Raw genomic sequence first — 22,284 nt, 5'->3', positions numbered from 1 at the left:
ATAATGCAAAATAAAGATTATTATCAGTTTAACCATTATGCAGCATGACCAAAATGTGACTACGGTATCATTGATTAAAACTAGCCCTATTCGGAAGGGACTAGATTTCCAGGGGGACGCTTGAGAAAATCATGTTTCACAGACTGACGCGCTACAGACTGACGCTACAGGCTACAGTCTTTAGTGTCAATGTTAGCGTGCCTGTCTCCCACACTGGAGACCCCGGTTTGAATCCCGCTCGGAGCGGGTTGACTAGGACCAGTTATATCAGGTAAGAGTAAGATGCTTGTCTAGATTTCGCTGAAAAAGCTGACAAAATTAACACAAGAACAAACTCCCATATTAGTAGAGGATGCTGCATGATAGACAGGGTTTGGAATTTTAGCAACGAGGGTGGAATATAAACTAAACTGATGATCGGCCTTCATGTTTGAGCTCGGCTGGGGCTGATGGGTATTGATTATTTCCGTGCTATTGCCCTTTATCAGGCGCCTGTGAATGTGCAACACTGTCACCTTTAACCTTCACATGCTAATTGATTTCTCATCCTCTTTCCCACTCCTGTGCAATTTTTTTCTTGCGTTTCACACACGATTAGAGTGACGCGTCGGCTCTGACAACACGCATTTATACTCAGGAAGGGCTTTCTCCTTTAGCTCACCTCAAATTTCCCACTAATTCATCAAGCCGAAGGGCTGATAGCGTTTGCACCTTCCCTACTAATGCGACTAACAAACTGCACTCTATTTGTCTCACAATCTGCCTCAATCACTCTCATTTCACCCCACCACTTGCTTAGTCACTCCTTTTTCTATTTCTTTTTGTCTCTTTCATTACAAAAGTCAAATACAATCCAAAAGATGCAATCAATGCAGCTGTCTTAGATCAATTTCCCGATTGGCTCCCTGCCTGCCTGCTGGCTTTTCTCGTAGACTCTGTCGTGGAGCGTAGGCTGCATCACAGCCTGGAGGCGACATGCATGCTGAAACAGAACAAGGCCCACTAGGGAGCCTGGCCACAGGGGTCACGAGGTTGCTGTCCAGAGGTCAAGCAGAAGCCATATCACTGACCCTGGAGGTCAAATCTGCAACATCCCTTGCCACTATAATTTGGGACACTAGTCTAGAGAGACTTCAAAGCAAACTGGAGAGGTAATGATACCAATTTCCCCATTTGCCTTCCAGGATTGACTGTATTTCTCACCTGGGCTGATGCAAGGACTGAAATATTGACTTAACTGCATGCAATATCATGAATTATGATCCTTCTCTCTAAATATGCAAAAACGTATATATGTGAATGTGAAAATATAAGTGGAAATTTTTGAATCAGAAACAAAATCTGAATTTTTGTCAGACAAAAAAAAAAAAAAAAAGAGAGATGTTACTTAAACACATTCTGTCTCAAGGGATTTCACTCTAAAAATATGACTTAACAATTTAGCAGCAAGAAGTGAATGCTCCCACGAAAATGTGCCCTGGGCTGTGATAAATAATTACTAGTTAAAATAACATTACAGAAACTGCATGGAGTTTTGCGGAAGGAGAGAATGGAGGTGTCACATACATGCAAATGTGTTATGACAGGAAGAAGATTTAAGAAAGGATTTAAAATATACATAATACCTCTACCGCCAACAAGCATGCCATGCTTTTAAAAGACAAATCAAATGGATGAGAAAGTCTTTGAAATATGGGCCAAATAAATTAAGATATAAGATATAATATAATAAAAAGAAAAACTTTAATATTAATGTAATTTTAATAAATTATTATTAATAATATTATTGTTGTTGTTGTTTATGTTGTTAATATTATTGTTAGGGATGCACATTCATTTCTCTTCTGAAGTTTGCCATAAAAAAAAAAAAAGACTACTCAACCATAAAATCAACTATACTATTCCAAGTTATAGAACAGAATGCCATGTTATTTATTTATTTATTTATTTTTTATAATAAATGGTACAAATAATAACATTAATAAAAACATATTTATATTTGATAATAATATACTACTTCTACTACTACTACTACTAATAATAATGATACATCATATAAATATTAATATTAATAAATAATTATATAATCTTAAATGTATTATTATTATTATTAATAATAATAATTTATAGGATACACATTAATTTCACTTGTAAAGTTAAACATAACTGCTCAGCCATAAAATCAACTACAACTATTCCACGTTATAGATAGAAAGCCATCTGTTAAGATATCTATAATAAGTCTTTCTGGAGATGTTTTCCTCGAAATATCACAGATGGTGTATTTGATGGAATAGCAGTAGACGGAGCTGTGAAGGTGCCAGGCTGGCTGGCTGGTTAGTGACAGGTCAAAAGTGTCACCCACCCAAAAGACTAAACAAAAGTGCTGAAAGCTAAAAATTATTCATGGAACTTTGTGTCCTCCTAAGACTGCCCACAACACGCGCAAGGATCCAACACCTTCACGCTCCCTCTGGGAGAGTTAGTGGTTAGTGAATACACAGCCACAAACTCGTATGCACATACACCGCCAACAAAACATGTCTTCAAACACCGTGTCTATCCCCAGAGGGACTCGCAATGACAGGCAGTTGTCAGCGTTGAACAGTGATGCAGACAGAAAGTGTGGAAGGGACATGCTTCAGTGCTCAGCGCCGCAATTAAAACCCCCTACATGCAATTAATACAGTCTTTAGAGTGTAACCGATTAAACGCTTTACAGCATTGCAGGTTATCTACACCAATACAGGGCATATGTTTACAATGCCTAGCTGAGCAGCCTTTTCTGTCCAGCAATACCTGCCAAATTCATAAGCTGTATATTTCATTCAGTATTCATATACTGCATTATCAAAATGAGAGCATAATCTGCATAAATGTGGTTTCTAAGAAAGCTTGTGCTTTTTTAAATACCCCCCTTGAGGATGCAGTAATATGCATGGGCTAAGATCAGTCCTGTCAGAGTTTGAAATTGGAAACACTTTTTTTAGGACAGCTTAAAATGAGCACCGTTGGAGAGGCGCCCCAGTGCAGCAGGATTTATCTGGTGTAAATCGCTGCTACATGGATTTATTTCATATTTATTGTCTCAGCTCTTAGACATGCAAATGAAGAGGGCAGTTGAGGAAAATGCCATGGATTATTTCATGATGTTGAAAACATGCAAATGATGAAACCAATCCGTCATCTTTAGCAGAAAGAAGACAGAATCTATTCCTGTTTCTCCCTTGCACAAAGTCTGACTAATCTAACCCATGTGTATTAAATGTCTGGCTTTTCCACTGAATACAGAGAGTTCTGACACACTTATCTAGCTTAGAAGTCTAAAACCAAGTTAATTTTATAGCCCTGTTGCAAATCCCAAAATCTACTTTTTAAGACTGTGAAAAACAAGCTGATTGCAGTAGAGTCTAACAGTAGCATGTTGGGATTGCCGTGTACACTACCATCCAGAGGTTTGGGGTCAGTATATATATATATAATTTTTTTTTTTTTTTAAGAAATGTATACTTTTATTAAGCAAGGACACATTAAATTGATAAAAGACTTCTTTCAAAAACAATTTAAAAGACTTCCTTCAAAAAAAAAATCTTACGACCCAAAACATGATTGGTATAGTATACATAAAGGATATGTGAGATACTGCTTAGATTGTGAACAAAACACTTTAATATTAAACTTGTATCTCAACAAATTGAGATTTGTGCATAAATCTTCAGCTTATAAGATTTTTTCTCCAGACCAAAAAAAAGATTGTCTTCCAAAAAAGTTTTTGAAAAGGTTAGAACATTTTAATTTATCAAATTCTTCCCAACATCTTCCTAGAGCTGAAAATAACTGAGATTTCCCCTGATGACAAACATCTGAGGGATACAATCTTCCTTTAGGTACTGTTTGCAATAACTCTGACATTGACTTAAAATGACCTAAAAATGTTGCCTAGGTGAGCAGCTCAATAGATCTTGGAACAGAGCTAAGATATCCTTTGTCAGGCTAAAAATGACAACAAAAACAGTTTGAATAGCTCTGAAAATACTCCCAAACTTTCAATTTCCCAAATTTTCCATTAAATGCATCTCATCCAAGACACATAACAAAGGAGAAAATAAAAGCACCAAAGACCCATGTTGGGTTGAATGAAAACTAACACCCTGCTGGGAACAGTTTCTTTTTACCCCGTTAAAATGGAGCAGAACGCCCTTGCTTCCCTCTGAAAACATGTTCTTTCTTTTATTCTGCCTGTCTGTCTGTCTGTCCGTCTGTCACTGAAGTGCTCCGTCAGCATCAGATATAGTCCTTTCACTTGTTTTCCTTGACAGAAATAACGTATCTGGAAATTACTTGGTCACATGTACTCCTCATTGTGCCTTAAGTTAAATACAGTTCTTGAAAGAAAAACAAAGCAAGTGGTATAAAATTCCAGTTCTAAAAAAAAAAGCAAAAGTGCGAGTATTTATTTTATGCTATTTATGAACACTTTTAAGGGTAAAACGATTGTAGGCTTGGTGACTCCGCAGGGCTTCAAAGCCAAAACCAAGTGGTTTCTGCTGACAATATGGAGTTGTTCTAGCTGACTGACTGGGCCTCACTGCAAAAAACCATTGTGGGGAAAAAAAATCAGTTCCAAATCCCTCAGATCTTCTAGAACTCACATCCACTGATTTACTATGGGCATTGCAGCAGTAATGGTCAAGCACCAGAGCAAAGGTGTCCTCTCTTTCAGTGTCTCTGTAATGTGATCACACTATTCTCACAGAGGTCACTCGTATGCTGGGCTAGATAATGACCTTTTCTAATTCTCCTCAGTAAAGGACATCCAGATCATCCAACACTTCAAAAAGCCTCTGAAGTTCAAATACCTGCATTTTCAATGTCGGTTTTACCTGTAAAACCCAGTGTTACTGCTCTGCATATCAGAAATAATGAGCTGGACTAGAATAGTCACTCATTACTTCTGTATGTAGAGGGATAGTTCATCCAAAAATAATTCCAAACCAGTTTGACTTCCTTTGTTCTGTGAAACACAAAAGAAGATATTTAAAAAAAAATGTCTCAGTGTTTTTATGTCCAAAAAAAAAAAAGAAAGTCATTTGGGTTCAGTGTTATTTTGGACCCCATTGACTTTTACTGACAAAAACAGTTGAAACATTCTTTGAAATACAGTTCCGCAGAATAAGGAATGCCATATGGGTTTTAAATTACATGAGGGTGAAAAAAAATGACAGAATTTTCATATTTGTGAACTATCCCTTTAAGAGGAAATTTGAAGAGAAATGACAATAAGGAAGAGGCAAGTATGCAGAAGTGAATGGTCAGCACAGGGTCTTAACCCTGCCACGACCAATCACAGCCTCCAAAACATGTGAATCACACCCACACACATGCAGAGAAATGTAATGGTACTTACGAGATGGGCCCACTATAATGGAGGTGAGGATGGAGAGAGACAAAAAAATGGATAAAAATAAGATGAGTGGATTGGAAAGTTGGAATTTTGTTTTGTATTTAGAGCATGAAAGAAAAAAATATTCTGAGTGATTAATGAAACAAGTGGTATGAAACAACAATGGGCGGCAGTAGCAGGAAGAAGAGGCGATGAGGAGAAAGTGATGAGAGAAACTCTAAATTAATGTTTCGTTCATGTCATGTTCATGACTCTGAGCTGTTGGCATCCTTAGACTCACAAAAATATTAGTTCCCATGACAACACTCATAACATGGTTTATAAAACACTTTTAATACTTGAAAATATTTCAATATATTAATATATATAAAGTTGTACTAATAATATTTCAGCTTCACTCACACTTTGAATCATCTTCCATCAGCTGTCAGGTGAAATCATTCACAGCAAGTGTGCTGCTATAAACATCTATTAAGTGTGTGGAATATTCTTAATGTGTGCATGTTCCCAAGCCCACAGTCATGTTTTATGAAGCAAGATGTGCCTCTAACCAGATGGAATTATGTTAATTGCATCTGGCAGCTTTAAATAAATGGCTGTTGCCATACTTCACTCCTGTAATCAGCAAAATGCAAGGCAAGCACGTGTGTGTGAGTGTGCGGGCTCCGGTTAATAAAATTCAGACTCGGTTGAGTGTGTGAGAGAAAGATGCTAAAGTCAGAGGGAAGAATATAATAGAATTATTGTCAAATCCGTCAGATGTGCTGCTGTGTGGACGTGTATGCATGTGTGTTTGAGAGAGAGAGTTACTGAGCTAAGCAGCATTTGTGCTTCTGCAGAGTTGTTGTAACTCACCGTGGACCTGAAGTGTTCCGGATGCTTCGGCTTTGCCCACGCTGTTCTCAGATAAACAGGTGTACGAGCCTTCATCTTCAGCCTTCACCTGAGTAAGACGCAGGCTGTTGTCGGCACGAATCTCAAACCTGCCCGGAAATACACACACACACACACAACAGAGTTACTCTCTAATTTTTGTCTATAAACTGAGACCCACTGTTCTCTGGCAGCTGTATCAGCAATGTTTTGCTACGCTTCAGTGTGATTAACATCTGCTGCTAACAGTGTTCAATGAGTTTTGAATATATATAATTCAATAGCAGAATTTGCCAGAATAATTATAAAGTGTGAAACAATATAAAAATAAGGGCTGTGCAACAGTTTATCGCGATTAATCGCATCCAAAATAAAAGTTTATGTTTACATTGTATATGTGTGTGTACTGTGTATAATTATTTTGTATAAATAAATACACACACATGCATGTATATATATATATATATATATATATATATATATATATTTAAGAAAAATGTGTTATTTATATATAAAATATTTATATTTATATATAATATAAATGATGTATAAATATATATACAGTATATACATGCAAATGTTTCTTAAATATATACATGTATATGTGTGTATTTATATACACAACATAATCATACACAGTACGTATGTATATATATATATATATATATATATAACATTTGTTATTTTGGATGCGATTAATCGTGGTTAATCGTTGCACAGACATAATTCAAATATATTTAATGATAATAAAACTTTTTTTTATAATAGTACAAATTTACTACTGGCACTACTACTACCACTAATAATAATAATAATAATAAGTTATTGAATATATAAGTATAATTATAATCATATATCATATATATACACATTATGTATGTATGCATGTATTCATATTTAAAAAATACATGTATTTTTAATAAATCAAATGAGTATTATTTTTATTAAATGTGTACTATTGTTGTTAAAAATGTCTGTTTATTATTATTATTCATTAAATTATATTATAATATAAAATAATTATTAATTTGTTTAAAAAAAATGTTATCCATTAATCATAATCATCTTTTATCATTTTGCTAATGATAAGTCTCACCTTCCCCGAGGCAGTTCTCCTTCCTCTTTCTTCCAGCGTATGGTGGGAGTGGGGTCTCCCTGAACCTCACACTGGAAATCCACGGTGTCATCAGCGAGGACCACCTGATTTACAGGTCTACGTACAAACATGGGCCGCTCTACAGGAGAAAGAGTTTCCAAAGAAATCAGTGTAAGAGAGAGAGAGAAAATGAAAGATAGAGAAAAAAAGTAGAACTACAAACCTACCAAACACTACAAGCTCAGCAGGGTCACTGTCCTTCTCTCCAACCATATTAGTGCCGACACACACATACATTCCTGCATCGCTCTTCCGTGTGTTAGAGATCATCAACTTCCCTCCACGGATCTGTAAGGAAAAGTACACCAAGATCTGTCAGGGGTATGCATTTATAAAACATCTAAGGGAAAGAGACACTAAAAACTGAGTTGGTCCCCACTGGAAGCCAAACATGCTGTGATGTTTTATGAACATGGTTTCTGGGCACTGAAAAACCATAAATACTACAGCAAAGCGAGTTTGATTGTTTTTGAACACTTGACACAGAGAGGACGGCCAAACTGATACATTTAGTAAAAGTGCTGTAATAGCCCATTTAGTCAAGTGGTTGATAGGAGAGTCATAGGACCGACTGTAAAAGAGAGACAGACAAGAGAACAGAACAGAGAGAGAGAGAGAGAGAGAGAGAGAGAAAAAAAAGACAAATTCCTATTTGTTGGCTGTTTGTGAGTTATTAAGAGCAATGTCTTCTGTGAACGTCTTGAAATGTTCACAAATGCATGCTTTTATTTCTATTCAAAATCAATCCGTTTGAATGCTTTGGCAATATTATAGGGAAAGAAATTTAAATAAAGTGCACTGAAATTGAAATTAGCTCTAGAGTTAATAAGAAAATGAAAATGTATAAAAACAAATATTTTTTATACTATACATATAGTATTTGAAAAATGTACATTACCATTGGTTTGAGGTCGGTAATATTTTTTATTGTTTTGAAAAAAAATTCATATGCTCTCTAGGTCTGCCCCCCAATAGTCAACTAGACTATTAGTCGGTTAGTAGCAGAAAAAAAACTCAAAATCACGCAGTCCGTGAGGGACAGATCGTTAACGGCAGGAAATCCAAACATTCGCCTATCATTCATCGACCTCAAATATGGCTTCTCACTTGAAACATGTAAGTAGTAGCAACTTCACAAGTCAAGTGTTTCAACTTCAAGTGTTTGTGTGGAGAGCGCGCTTACTGCATGACATACAGGCGCTGGCGCGATCACTTGCATTTAATTTAAAATACATACAAAGGTCATACAGATAAGACTAATGCAAACTGTAAAGGGTCTAATTTTATTTCTGTAAACTCACAATAACAACAAAATGTTGTGCTTTTGTAAAATTATGAAAACAATCAGGATGCGTTTTCTGCAGTCCCGGTCTCAGTGAACGGAAACTCAGTGTATACTTGCCTCAGTGTATACTTGCCTCACAGACATGAGAAATATATCTATAGAAAGCTTGAAATGTCTACTTATAAATGGACCAATTCAAATGGAAAATAACTATTCTCAGATTATGTAATCCGTATGAAACGTGCATATAAGCGCGTCCACAACTGCGGAGATGACGAGTCAGCCTTGTCGACTTAATCTCTGCAGCTGAAAACAGAAAACATTATCAATAAATTATTAAAATGTTTTGACAGTCTCCCATTCATAATCATTAAGTTTGCCGGTGCGCTATGGCAAGCTTTATGCGTGTGTTTGAGTATTTGAGTATATGGCAATGAATTATATAGGCAATTAAAGGCTCATTATTATGATTTATAGATTATTCATATTAACACGCGATTAGTTGACTGAACCTTTAGTTGAAGGCAGCCCTAATGCTCACTAAGGCTGCCTTTATTTGATCAAAACTACAGTAAAACAGTAATAATGTAAAATACTAATACAACTTAAAATAACTGTTTTCAATTTGAATATATTTTAAATTGTAATTTAATCCTGTGATGTCAAAGCTGAATTTTCTGCAGCCATTACTCCAGTATTCAGAATCACATGATCCTTCAGAAATCATTATAATATGCTGATTTGCAGCTCAAGAAACATTTCTTATTATCATCAATGCTGAAAACAGTCGTGCTGTAAGAAAGTAAGAAAGAAAGAAAGAAAGAAAGAAAGAGAACATTCACCGTAATCCTCTCGTCCTTGTCGTTCACTTTCACGTTGTTCCTCTTCCAGGAGATAGTGGGTTCTGGATGGCCTCGAGGAGGGATGCACTCCATCACTGCCGGCTCTCCTGCTGCCACCACCACGTCACTGGGGGTCTGTCGGAAATCATCCCGGAGAACTGAAGAAACGGAGAAAAGATGAAAATAATCATAAAAACGACCACAACAAATATAATGACTCCACAAACAGCTGCACTTGTTGTGCTATGCAGCAGCATTTTGGGATATTAGTTTATTGCTATGAAATCACTTTCTTAGTTTTTTCTGGTTTAATTTGTTTGCAATGTTGTCCTGTTCCCCCTCTCTCCCTCTGGTCTTAATTTGCTCACTGTCCATGTCGGCCTAATAAATAATGCATTGTTTCCTCTAACACATGACTATGAATAATTAAATCAGTTAGACACAGGCAAAACCACAATTTTTTTGTTACTGATACTGACAAAAAAAATGTCACAAAAAGAAAAATATAACTGACACAAAAATTAAATTGTGTACAAAACACAAACAAAGCACATTTAAACAAAAATGGGGTTACACAAGCACAGATATCCTTCAATCGACCTTCCTGCACCTTTGGGGCTGATGATATCAGTTCCCTTCTCAATCTGGATTTCCATTTTATTGCCATTTATCAGATTTCACAGTGCCGGCACTGCCAATACTTTAATCTGGACAGTGCTCTATCAACTGCACGTTTCCAATTGGTGTGTGTGCCCCAGAGCGAAAGGTATTCACTCAGATAGAGTGTGTGAAGTGGAAGTCTTCCGATATTGCGCTGGATGAGATCCAAAAGTGAACCAAACTATGGCTCTCTCACTCAGAACACAATATCCAGAGCTCAGACAGCAAATAAATCCACTGAAATAGGACCCTGTTTTAGTCGGCAAGGCGTGATCGAGGGAATTTTAAAGTTCCCTTAGCCAGAGGGAACAGCCTGAACTCAAACACTGAAACAGGCAGCAGACACTAAATAGTGCCCGAAGAAATTCTGCTTGCAAAATCCTATTGTATTTTTTATTTTCTTATCTTGATATAACAGCAATTTCACCTTTCCTTTTCCCATTCACTAATAATTTGCTGCTTATTCACACAGAAACAGCTTCACAACAGGAGAAATTTGTTCTCATTCCTTGTTGATGAATTATTATAAATGAGGGGAGCATGTGCTAGTAGATGGTAATTATCATAACACACGCCCATCTCCATTTAAGGGTATACAAAAACCTATCAAGTACATTAACTGACAACTCAGCCCATTTATCCAAGGGTGCTCAAGGCCAATAGAAATGCAAAGCATTTTTTAATGGAAAATTTTTATGCAGAATCTATCCCAGATGTACACTTTTGTTTTGAAAGAGTTCCTTTCTAATAGACAGTTTCTTATTTCATTATTTCTTATTTCAGATTAACTCTAGTCTAGGATATACAGGTAACTGGTCTTAGTTTTTGTAAATGCACTTTCCCAAATAAGAATCTCTATTCCAACTGCATCATTTGCTTTCTCTCAGACAATGTATCTCCTATCTGCTTCTTTTCTAAATCTGTCCTTTTCTCTTGACTGACCTGAACCTTTCCAAATTCTGTAATCCAGCCGAATTGACACAGGTCTGATAACAGTCCAAAGGCACTCATTTCTCACTCTTCCCATCCATCTCGTTCATGCTCTCTCTCACCCTCTATCTCAGCCTGACCGCTTCACACGTCTCCTCAAAATCACGCAATCAAAAAAGTTTGAGAGCTGAGAGAACTTTTTTTGTTTCAGCTGAAACTGACACATCAGAAGTGTTACACTAACTTTTTGAACACTTCCTAATATTAAGGCAGATTTCTGAAGCTATGGAGGTTGAGCTTTGACATCGTAATATGCACATCAAACCCTAAAGATGATTAATTAATTATAGAGACTAGAGCGATGATAGGGTAAAAATGCTGCATATTAAAACAGTCCAAGTGGTGGCATCGATAATCCTCTCAAAACTCTATATTGCTCTCAATTCCAGACAGCACTAGTGGGTTTAGTAAAGCTTCAGCATGTGTGAATTCATTTAAAAGCAGTTTATATCTGCAAAAATAATTCACAATAATCACTCTGTAACACTTAAAGCCACTGAAGTCAACATAAATAACATTTATATAGATTAAACAACACTTTTTAAGTCCCCCTGTCCTTCAAATTACCCCATTATACATTAGCATTCAAGATTAATGCGTATGAGTGTGCTCTTAAATGCAAGACATTAGTCATATCTGCAAAAATATATCATTGTCATGCACATAATAGATCGACGGCGCCACAGTCAAGGTTTGCAGCTTGGGGACACCGGCTGTCCTTCAGCACCGCGAGCGTGTCAGTGAGAGTTTGATGCTATCTCAAGGTCTCTAATACCTCTTGATGAGCAGAGGAACTGGAGTGTTTCTGCGGCGTGTCCTCGAGATTAGAGTCACAAATCTTTAGAGGTGCTATGGATCGATATAATGCAAGATTTATTATAGCCGAAACAGACTGAAAAGCCACAGATGGATAAAAAAACAGCCTGACAACAGCAGGAATTAAATTTCTGACTATTAATTATGGGTAATATATAATTGGTGCATAGGATGTGTTTATGTGAGAGTAAGTGAATCAGCGTGTATGCTTTGACTTTAGGATGGATAATGTACAGCCATTACGTCTAAATTACTGCGTTAATGTCGCTACAATGTCATTACGACAGGGCGGGAGAGTTCTGTTTGATGAATGAAGCTCTCCGAGCATGTGTGAATTAATATATTGTAGATGAATCCAAAGCAGGACAACACAACAGGCAGATATTAGTGTTAGCTATTTGGGGCGCCCCTCATCGCACCTCTAATGGATGTCTGTCAGCTGCTGCCGTTTTAATTTCCTTCCCTTCAAATATATGCGATGGAGTGGCATCAAGCTTGAATATACATTACACTTCATGAGGATGCCATGGTGAATAATGGAGGCATTCCTGCTTGACAAACATGAGTATAATTGGATGTCTACTGATGTCGCATTTTAAAATAGCGGAAAACCAAAGCTATAGTTGTGTCGATCACATTTTAGTGAACTATTTAAAGATTTGCTCACAATTTGGTATTTTTTCTCTGATGGCAACAAAACAACAGCCGATGTGATCAAACACCAGTTGAATTCAGTATTAATTGAATTCATATTTAGTATCAAACATACCAGTATTTTATAACAGTTATTTGTCCATGGTCAGAGTAAAATGAGAGTATATATAATTTACAATACATTATATATATAGTATTATACATACCCTTATTTTACTCTAACCGTGGTAAAATAACTGTTCTGCATGTCCATTCGTGGCTTATTGCTTAATTAGATGTTACAACAACAGCAGTAATGTTTCAAAACAAGTCTTAAATGGCTTGACAAGATTTCAGCCAGCAGAGTGCTGAGTGTTAGTCAAATCTATTTGGGCAAGCTTGAATCCCTGGCCCTACCTGCAGCTTTAATTAACCTTGTGAACCGCTCCTGAAACGGAGTATGTGAGCTTTCAACTAATTAATTTCAACACACATGCACTCACAAGCATATAAACAGAATGGAACAGTACAGTCCCATGGGCTTATGGAAATCTAATGTTGCCCTGTCAAGCCAACAACAGATCCAGAGAGAGGCGCCCTCCAATCTGAGGGAAAATTAAGTTCTCCTGGACTTTCCCGTTCTTGCTGCAAATACGGCTTCCAGTAAACAAGAAATCGGCTATGTTTATATAATTATTAAAGGTGCTTGCTAAGCCAATAAAAACTAAGCATCTTCTTCTGCTGTTCCTATCTTGACAATCAACACCTTAAGATAAGGTACAAATGACTCTAACAGGTGGGAAAGGGTATAATTTTAAACTAGTCCTGGGCCAGCTCTGACCAAGAGAGCTTCTATAAACCCTGATTAGACTGGCAATTACCCATAAACCCTGGGGATGAAGGATTAAGACTACGACCTTTAACCCCTTACGTCGACCTCGGGGGGAAACCCCCTTCTTTCTACTTCTCTCCATCTTTCTATCTCCTCTGAAAACAAAGTCGGTGTAATCCTACCCGCAGTCCACTTCAATTACTTCCCTCGGCTGCCACTATAGCTGCATTCTGTGGGGCATGGCTAATGAATCCCCCGACTCGCAACCTTTCCCCTCGAAAAAATCAATTCTTCATCCCCGGTCCTTCATTAATTTTAAAGTCGGGTCTCTGACATTGTAAGGTATCCCTTAAAACCACCAGCATATGACTCTGCTGGGGGCTTTCACTTGCAACCAATGCAGCTGTCTATACAGTAATGAGTCTGTTTGTTTGAGTCACTGAGCGGCAGGTGAAAGGCTTTACGAAATCAATTCAAAAAGTCAAGACGGGTCCTCCGGTGGTCTGTTTGAGGTCTTTTTCAGCATTACAACCAGTTTGCATTGCTAAAATGTGCATTTAAAGTAGTTTGACAGCTCTAAACATGGTTGTTTTTATGGTGTTTGATACTTTTATCAGCTTTCTAAATAGAAGTTTAGACTAAACATGCAAATGCATCCACAGTCATTCACGCCTAATGAAAAGGTTTATCGTCAAGCGTGATCAGGCACTCAAAAGCATGTTACTTTGTTCCCTGAAAGCTTGCATGCTTTACGATCACTCATGAATAAAATCTAATATTCAAATGACAAATGGCTCTCTCTCAGTGATGAAAGGTTTATGTTCGCAGAGGCGCTTTCGGCATTTGAATTGGTCATCTGTCAATCTGTCCTCTCTGCATGAAGCGATCTGTCACACGCTCAGACATACAAATAGACAAACACATGCTGAAGACGGCTTCATCGGCGCAGACATGGGATGTAATCTCTGCGCATGATCGTTGTGAGGTATTAATCTTATTAAATTCGGGTCAGGAAATCATGAACCGTGTCAATATCAGTTTTATAAGCTCTAATCCGTGTGCCTTGATATTAAAAATCTGCACCGCTCCCTCCAATGTGAATTTGATTTGGGGATGTACAGGTGCCCAATGATGCATCTTACATGTTTAGATTTCTTACTATTTAATTAATATCCCACCATCGCTTAAAATCCGAGCTATGTGAGCTTAGCATGAACAATCAGATGAACAGGTGGTAGCTGACCATCAGGCTATTGATTTATCTGATTGATGAGGTTTAATGCTAATCATTATCTGCGTGTGTGGACATATGGAGAGCTTTAGGCCTGTCCGCTGGTTCCTCAACTCTCTCATCTTCTTTAAATGGTCACATTTGTCCTCCAGCCCCCTGGACGTCCAATTATCCACAACAGACCACCCCTGACCAGGGCAGACCTGAGGCAGGAAAAGGGAAAAAAACTTCCACTTATACGGACACCCACCACCACTAAAAAAGGCCTCAGGGACAGTTTTTGAAAGAAGTGTCTTGTGCTCACAACGGATGCATTTATTAAATCAAAAATACAGTAAAACAGTTATAATGTGATATATTATTGCAATTCAAAATAACTGTTCTATATGAATATATTTTAAATGTAACAGCAAAGCTGAACAAGAACAAGCAAAAACAATGTAAATATATAATTAAGAAAATGAATAAATAAAATAAATACTGTACAATAAAAAAATTCAATAAAACTGATTTTTTCAGCAGTCTTTACTCCACTCTTCAGTGTTACATGGCATTTTTGTGGAAACCGTGATACATTTATTCAGGAATCCTTGATGAATATATGAATTTATTTGAAATAGAAATCTCTTGTAACAATGCAAATGTTTTCAATGTCATGTTTGATCAATTTAATCCAGAATAATAGTATTAATTTCTTTCAACAACAACAAAAAAAAGCCGAAACGCTGCATTTGGTGCATACAATTTAGAGATTTTTTACAGAAAATTGTAATACGCAAACATATTCGCAAAAAAGATGTCCTCACATGAAATATGCCCTCATGTGCAGCAAAACATTGGCAAAAATGTTATAGCGAGATGCTTAAGCGGTTTCTCTTGAGCTGTCTGGGTGTATGAGTGATTCTCTTCTGTTCTCTGTAGTGATTTGCGGCCGCCACTAAGAGTTCCCTTGTGGAGTCAACACAATTACAGCAGCTTTGAGAACGAGTACGTCTCTTGAATACACCTGTCTTTGGCCCACATGAAAGGACATCTCGATATCTTCCTCCAAATCTCTGGATAGATGCGGCTAAACCTCTGCCCTGAAGTCAGTTATGGCTGGAAACAATATATCAGCCTGGCCCACAACTGCAAGCAAAAGAACTCAAAGAACGTGTGATATTTTGAGGAATTTCAACTCTAATCTTCTCTGCCATCAATGGCTCTTCAGAGGATAAGAGGATCTAGATCAGGTTTCATATCTTCTGGCTATGAAATGCCACAGCAGCTTGGAAGAGGTTGGATTTCAGAGGTCTTCTGCAGTCAGGTTAGCATCAGTATGGCTCAGTGCCGAACACATCTGTTGCAGTCGATGGACCCACGGGCTGGGCCAGCTCCTGACAGAAGTCGGGGGGTGGTGGGACAGAAGCGAAGAGGGGTGGAGAGGTAACAGGGGAGTTGGGGGGTTGGATATGACGCTTGAGGCACGTGCAGCTTGGACATCTGTCCCTCTTTTCAACCCCCACCAGCTAACATCCCCTCCACCACACACTAATACATACTATTCTACGCACACACACAGCGATCTGCTGCCTTCAACGTTTCATCATCCCAAACCCCGATAGGATCAAAGAGGCCTCTCCAGACGTAATGAGCCCGGTGCGGGCTCAGGGCAGAAGCCCAGACTGATATTGCCTTGGGGACAGTGGGAAATCAACGCTGCTTGTACGCCACACTCACTTTTTTTCGGTTTATTTTACGGCTTTTGTTTGCAGTGGCATTAGCATGTGCGTGTTTGTCTTCGTCTCGACGTTCATTTAGATGCTGTCTCTGCTGCTTAACCATCACCTGAGTCCTGTTAGAACACAACAGCTGGGATCCCTCGCTCTCTTCGTCTCTCTCTTTCACAGCTGATTGATGAAAAGCATCTGGATGCACTGATGTGGTGACTATGCATGAAAAATAATTTCCTCCATGTGTGAGAAACGCTCTGAACCACCAGGCTGGTGTTAATATTCAGGTACCGTCACAGGACAAACAATACAAGTGAACAATTTTGTGCAGTTTCAATTTTAAAGTAGTTTTAAAAAATACATCTACATCAAATAGGATCAGCAAAAAAGCAACTATATAAATAAACATTCAAGCAAATAATATGTAAATAAATAAATAAAGCATTTTTTTAACAAGTATTATAAGTAAATATATGTATACACATTTATAAAAAATAAACAGCAAAGAAACAAATAACTAAATAAATATTTATAATATAAACAGCAAAGAAACAAATAACTAAATAAATATTTATAATATCTGCTATAAAAACATACAAAATCAAGTAAATAAATAAGTAACTTGTAAGTAAATACATAAGCAAGAAAGAAAGAAACAAATAAATAAATAAAATAAAAAAAGTAAATAAATAAATATTTGTACCAATGCAATCCTTGGGCTGCATGTTCTGAGACACAAGTCAGCTTTACAACGCTCGTAAACCCTTAGTTGCGGTGACAGACACGGTGAAGACTCGAGAAATAACAGTGATATTTCATCTTTTTATGACCCAAAAGCGCTCCCCAGCAACCCTCTCCAGCCTGATGAAATGATATGCATTCTATATGAGGGACGGAGTGAATGAGAGACGGAGAGATGTATGAGACGTGCTGCCGAGGTACATCATTTCAAGGCTCTTAACTGCCCATAAACAGGCCCGTCTGGTCTTCCCCGAAACCTCTTACCCCTCGCCATGTCAGGGCGACAAATTGAAGTTATAAATGAGTATTCTTTATGGGCAAGGCCGCATGTGCAGTGCAGGAGGTGGGTGTCATTATCCCGAAAAGGAGGAGGAGGAAGGGGGCGTTTGACCAACAGTAGGATCCAGAGGCACAGAGCCAGAGGAATCGACTCTAACCTCGACCCCATTCACTGTTAATCACTGTCCCACCAGCAGCTGCCTGGAGCGGCCCATGCTAGCTGCATCAGGGAACGCCAGCCTCATTTAAATGACAGAGAGGTGCTTTTACACAGAGGAGACTAACGAAGAGACGTCATCAGGGAGGGTCATTTCAAATGTGCACTCGCACTGCATAAAGATTCGCGAAATGTTTCTGTAAGAATAGTCTGGTTGAAAAGTTTTTGAAAACTGTTTTAGAGTGTGTTTGTGTCTAAACCCGAGGAAGTCCATTCCCAAGACTCAGCTCTATCCTCAAGTTAATCGCAGGCTCTCTGGTCTAAAGCTAGATGGGAGGTTAATCTTCACACCTTTCCCAGAATGTGACGGCCTGCCACTCAGGATAAACCACAGACACACACACACACAAAACACAAACATGTTCACCTCTTTCCTAACAAATCCTTAAAGGGATAGTTCACCTAAAAATTAAAATTTACTCGCCCTCAATATCATTCCAAACCTATATGCCTTTCTTTCTTTCTTTTGTTATTGTTAACAAAAAATAACTGAAATAAGCTCAAATAAAATAAAATATATATATTAGATGAAAAACTGAAATGATACAGCTTGAGAACTAACTGAAGTTGAAGTACTTAAGTTACTAAAACTAAAATAAAATCAATTAAAGCTATATTATACGAACACTACTTTTTAAAATTATTTAAATAGATACTAAAACTTGAAAATATACAAATAAAGGCTAATTCAAAATATTAATAAATACAATAATCCTATATAAATAATTCTTAAAGAAAACAAAAAAACAGACCATGTTCAAAATATCTGTGTTCCAGAAATAACTCATACAGATTTGAAACATTTGGAAATGAGGGTGAACAAATAAATTTTCATATTTAGGGTGAAATATGAGTATGGGGTATCCTCTCCACTACAAGCTAACCAGTTTTTAGCCTGTCAGTCACATTAACAATGCATTATGGATACGTTTCAGTTGCTTACATCACTATGTTGTTGTGATGGAATCTAGACTTTAATAGAGGTGTTCTGATTCTCCACCAGACACAATAACGCTTCGTCTTGGCCGTTTCAGCTCTTTGACAATACATTTATTAGCATTAACTTGCAGATCAAAACTTTTTTATCAGAATAAATTATCTAAACTAAATCAGACAAGCCTCGAATTTTCTCATCTTTGATGCCTAATAAGAGGTCAGCTCCAAACCATTTGCATAACCTCCCTTGTGTCCCAATTTCATTGTATTATGAAGCATTTCGTAACAACAGAAGCAACTAAACAACTTCAATCAAGTGTTTTTTGGGGGGGAAACAGCTGCTCTGAGGGTGGCTGACTGTCTAACACGTTCACCCTACTGTAAACTCATCATTATTCAGTGCTTGGGTGCGTTGCGTGTGTAAACCGTTACCCGCTCCTGCGCTGCTGGACATAACGCTGGCCCACAAAACGCCTGAGTGGAGAACAAAAGTAGAGGAGATAAGAGGATGAGGGAGGGGAGGAACTCTTTATTGATGGCACATCTAGGAGGACAGCCCCAGGCCCCCCCATAGCTGGTCTTTTTGTATGCAGATACCGACAACAATAAGTCCATTAGTGATGTGGTCTAATCCGGCGCGTGTGGGCGACCACGGTGGAAGCTAATAGAGACATGGTCTTTGGAAAGAAAGAGGATTACTTTAATCTAGTGATGGTCTGCACTTTTCGAGCTTAATGAGAGGATGGGACTGAACTCTGTCTTTGTCCATCATCACCCCCCTTTCTGTTAATGAAATGTCCCCCTCATAGTGATCCATAGCCATCTGAGTAAACTGAAATATCTAACTGTCCAAAACAAACCAGCACGAAGAATTATTTTATTATATATTTTGCATGTTTGACTTGTGATTGTCACTGTCACACTTACAAACTCAAACATACATACAAACATACAAAATATATAATAAACAAATATAAATAACAGTAAATAAGCTCGTCTCTAGTGTTTTCTTTTTATAGCTAACTAACGAACTATTAACAATGGGTAACTTTACTAAGGTAAAAGCAACATTAAGTGACATAGTTCACAAGCTGCTTTATTGACGTGATTGAAACACTGAGCAATTACGAGACATGATTCATTTCTGTAAGTTGTATGGTAACTTTCAACATACCTTCTGATGCTCATGCATGTTTTTTCGTGCTATAACTTGCAATACAGCTGAAGAGACGACTCGCGCTCCGCGCTGCCGCTTAAACTAAGGTGCTATAGCAATCTGCCACGACACATTCAACTTCTTATCATATGTAATAAAATCCAAAAATCAACGTATAATATTTGGTGTAGGGAAAAACTACGGACCTGGCAACCCTGGCTTGAGCTACGGGTGATTCATAGGGTCAAATAGATGTCACTATTTTGTAACTGTTAATGCATTATTTCATGTCAACTTGCCCTAAATTTAACACAATAGAGATTTTCAATTCACACACAGTATGAATTGCAGTCTGAAAACATTTTTCCACCCCCTTTTGATTGACAGGATATAACCGGCCCTGATCATCGGCCGATGGCTGATAGTGAAAATACGTTTACCGATACATAAATGCATCTCTAATAAATGTTTATACACACATATATACACATAAATATATATGTAAGATATGCACGTTATATGTAAAACCTGTAATATTGCAGCTGTTTTTGGAAGCTCTGAAAAAAAAAAAATCCTTTTTATTTGGTTAACAGGCAATTTTTGCCAGGGGATTGATTGCTAGAGGCTGGAAAGTTGCTTCGAAAAAAATGATTGATTTTAGGACAGGTACTTTACACAGAAATGTGCATAAAACAAAATATTAACTAACGCAATACACAGCGAAACCACAAATGTGGACTTGATGCCGCTTTTGAAGGAGTTAAAAGTCACAAAACCAGCATCAAAAAGCTCTCATGCTGTTGTACACAAAAAGCAGAGAGCTTGTAAATGGAGTTCAACAATCATGATAACAATATGTGAAATAATCAATGTGCCACCAGAAAAGATTTTACTTATGTAATGGATTCTCAATAGACTGCAGAAATCGAATTGAGTATGAGCCTACGAGGTGCTACAGTGCTATTTTACCACACCACACGTGGTACTAAAATCATGAGAGGAGACAGGACTCAAACTCAGCGGAGCAGTCAGATTCGGAGAGCGCTCTGCGTGATGCGTCAGTGCATATCAGCGGGACAGGTCTCGGGATAAGGCTTGACGTTGAAGCCTTTCCTCGCAGGGGTTTGGGGAGGGATTCTTGTTCATCCCAAATCCTCTGATCCTTCAAGGTGAGCCCATCTGCTAAAAGGAGCTAGGAAGAGCATTATACGCTTTTGAAAGAGACGTCACAAACGTGTGCAGGCTGAGATGTGCATCGTCTCCGAGTTTGATTAGATTGGCTGGAAAATTTGATTGGTTGACATTGCTTGATGAAATTGAACTGTCATCTTTTATTCTGGAATCTTTGTGTGATCAGTTCTTGTTCAAATGACCTTGAATTAAAAAAATGTACAGGCAAAGAACTGGGCCAGATTTGTGATTCTATAAGGGACCGAAACCAGTAAAAGAAGGGAGAAACAAGTAAAAAAGGATGTGAATTAAAGGCCAATGGAAAAGTAACAGCTTAAGGAAGAATTGCGTTTGCTTGTGGTGGGTGGGTGTCTCTATGCTCTCCTACATTTTAAACACAGACCAATATCCTGGCCCATTGCTCTCTCCCATCGCTCTGATGCCAGCTGGCAATGCCAACGAGAGAGAAGCAATCAATCATCCCAGGGCTGGTGCCTGCACAAACTCTCAGGGTATATGGATTGTACAGCCACATATGCAGTGGAAGGAAAAATTGTTTAGCATTCGCAACGACCGGTTCCCATCAATCACGACACTTAACAGGCTTACTAACTTCATTTTAAGCTTAATGTTGTCTTCCCACTCTACAATAATAACATCAGAGGTGTTTTAAAAATAAGGGTCAAGTTCAGACCCGGATAATGGGCATTTAAAAAAATATGCCGTCCTACAGGAAAGCCCTTAAACTAACCTTGCAATTTAGTACACCAGTAAAATGCACAATTACAATTTTATGATCTCAGTTAAGGAAATGAATAGATGCAATTAAACAGTCCCTATGGTGGTCAGACTCTCCCAAAGTCAACAACAATGATTACAGGTTCATTTAACCTCAAACACACTGTGAAACAATTGTTTCATGAGGTATTGGAGTAAGCAAAAGTTCAAATAAAATGTTATAAACCGGAAAGTTCAGACTCTATAATATGATTGGAATGAGCTGCATTCTGTTTGAGCCGTGCATGCACAGGTAAATAGCCGTGTTTCCACTGTCGGGCCAGGGCCGGGCCGTGCTAGTGCGTGCCAGGGCCAGTCGCGTTTCCACTGTCACTTCCGGGGCTTGATCGGGGCTTACTCGGGGCCAACGGCCAGGATTTCTGGCCCGTCGAATACCTTAGGCCAAAGCGGGCCAGCTCGGGCTAGAGGAGTGGTTACCAACAGAGGAGGAGTTTGGGAGACGGCAGCGCCGGATGATTCTGTCAGCATTTAAGACTTAAAAATAAAATAATTTAAATCGCGTTCATGTTTGAAAGCCTTCTGTTTGTGATGCAAAAGACTATGCGCGCTAGCC

The 22,284-nt window shown here is 38.1% G+C and overlaps 1 protein-coding gene across 7 annotated transcripts in view; it reads right to left on the bottom strand.

Annotated features, from left to right (window-relative positions):
• robo3 (roundabout, axon guidance receptor, homolog 3) overlaps positions 1 to 22,284 on the bottom strand; it is a gene marked incomplete at its 5' end in the record, with an annotated part of 151,677 nt that overhangs the window by 32,061 nt on the left and 97,332 nt on the right. For 4 of the 7 annotated variants that reach the window (XM_084399848.1, XM_084399849.1, XM_084399852.1 and 1 more), the window contains 4 exons: positions 6,260 to 6,387; positions 7,374 to 7,512; positions 7,601 to 7,721; positions 9,561 to 9,718. In XM_084399848.1, coding sequence (XP_084255974.1) covers positions 6,260 to 6,387; positions 7,374 to 7,512; positions 7,601 to 7,721; positions 9,561 to 9,718 — 546 coding nt within the window. Of the gene's footprint in view, positions 1 to 5,407; positions 5,420 to 6,259; positions 6,388 to 7,373; positions 7,513 to 7,600; positions 7,722 to 9,560; positions 9,719 to 22,284 lie in introns of all 7 variants that reach the window. The other 3 variants (XM_084399846.1, XM_084399847.1, XM_084399850.1) reach the window with 1 other exon arrangement.

Source organism: Rutilus rutilus (genome assembly GCF_951802725.1).
Source record: "Rutilus rutilus genome assembly, chromosome: 25".
Taxonomy (NCBI): Eukaryota; Metazoa; Chordata; class Actinopteri; order Cypriniformes; family Leuciscidae; genus Rutilus; species Rutilus rutilus.
The sequence above is the reverse complement of the archived record's forward strand: the minus strand, read 5'-3'. Positions and strand labels throughout refer to the sequence as shown.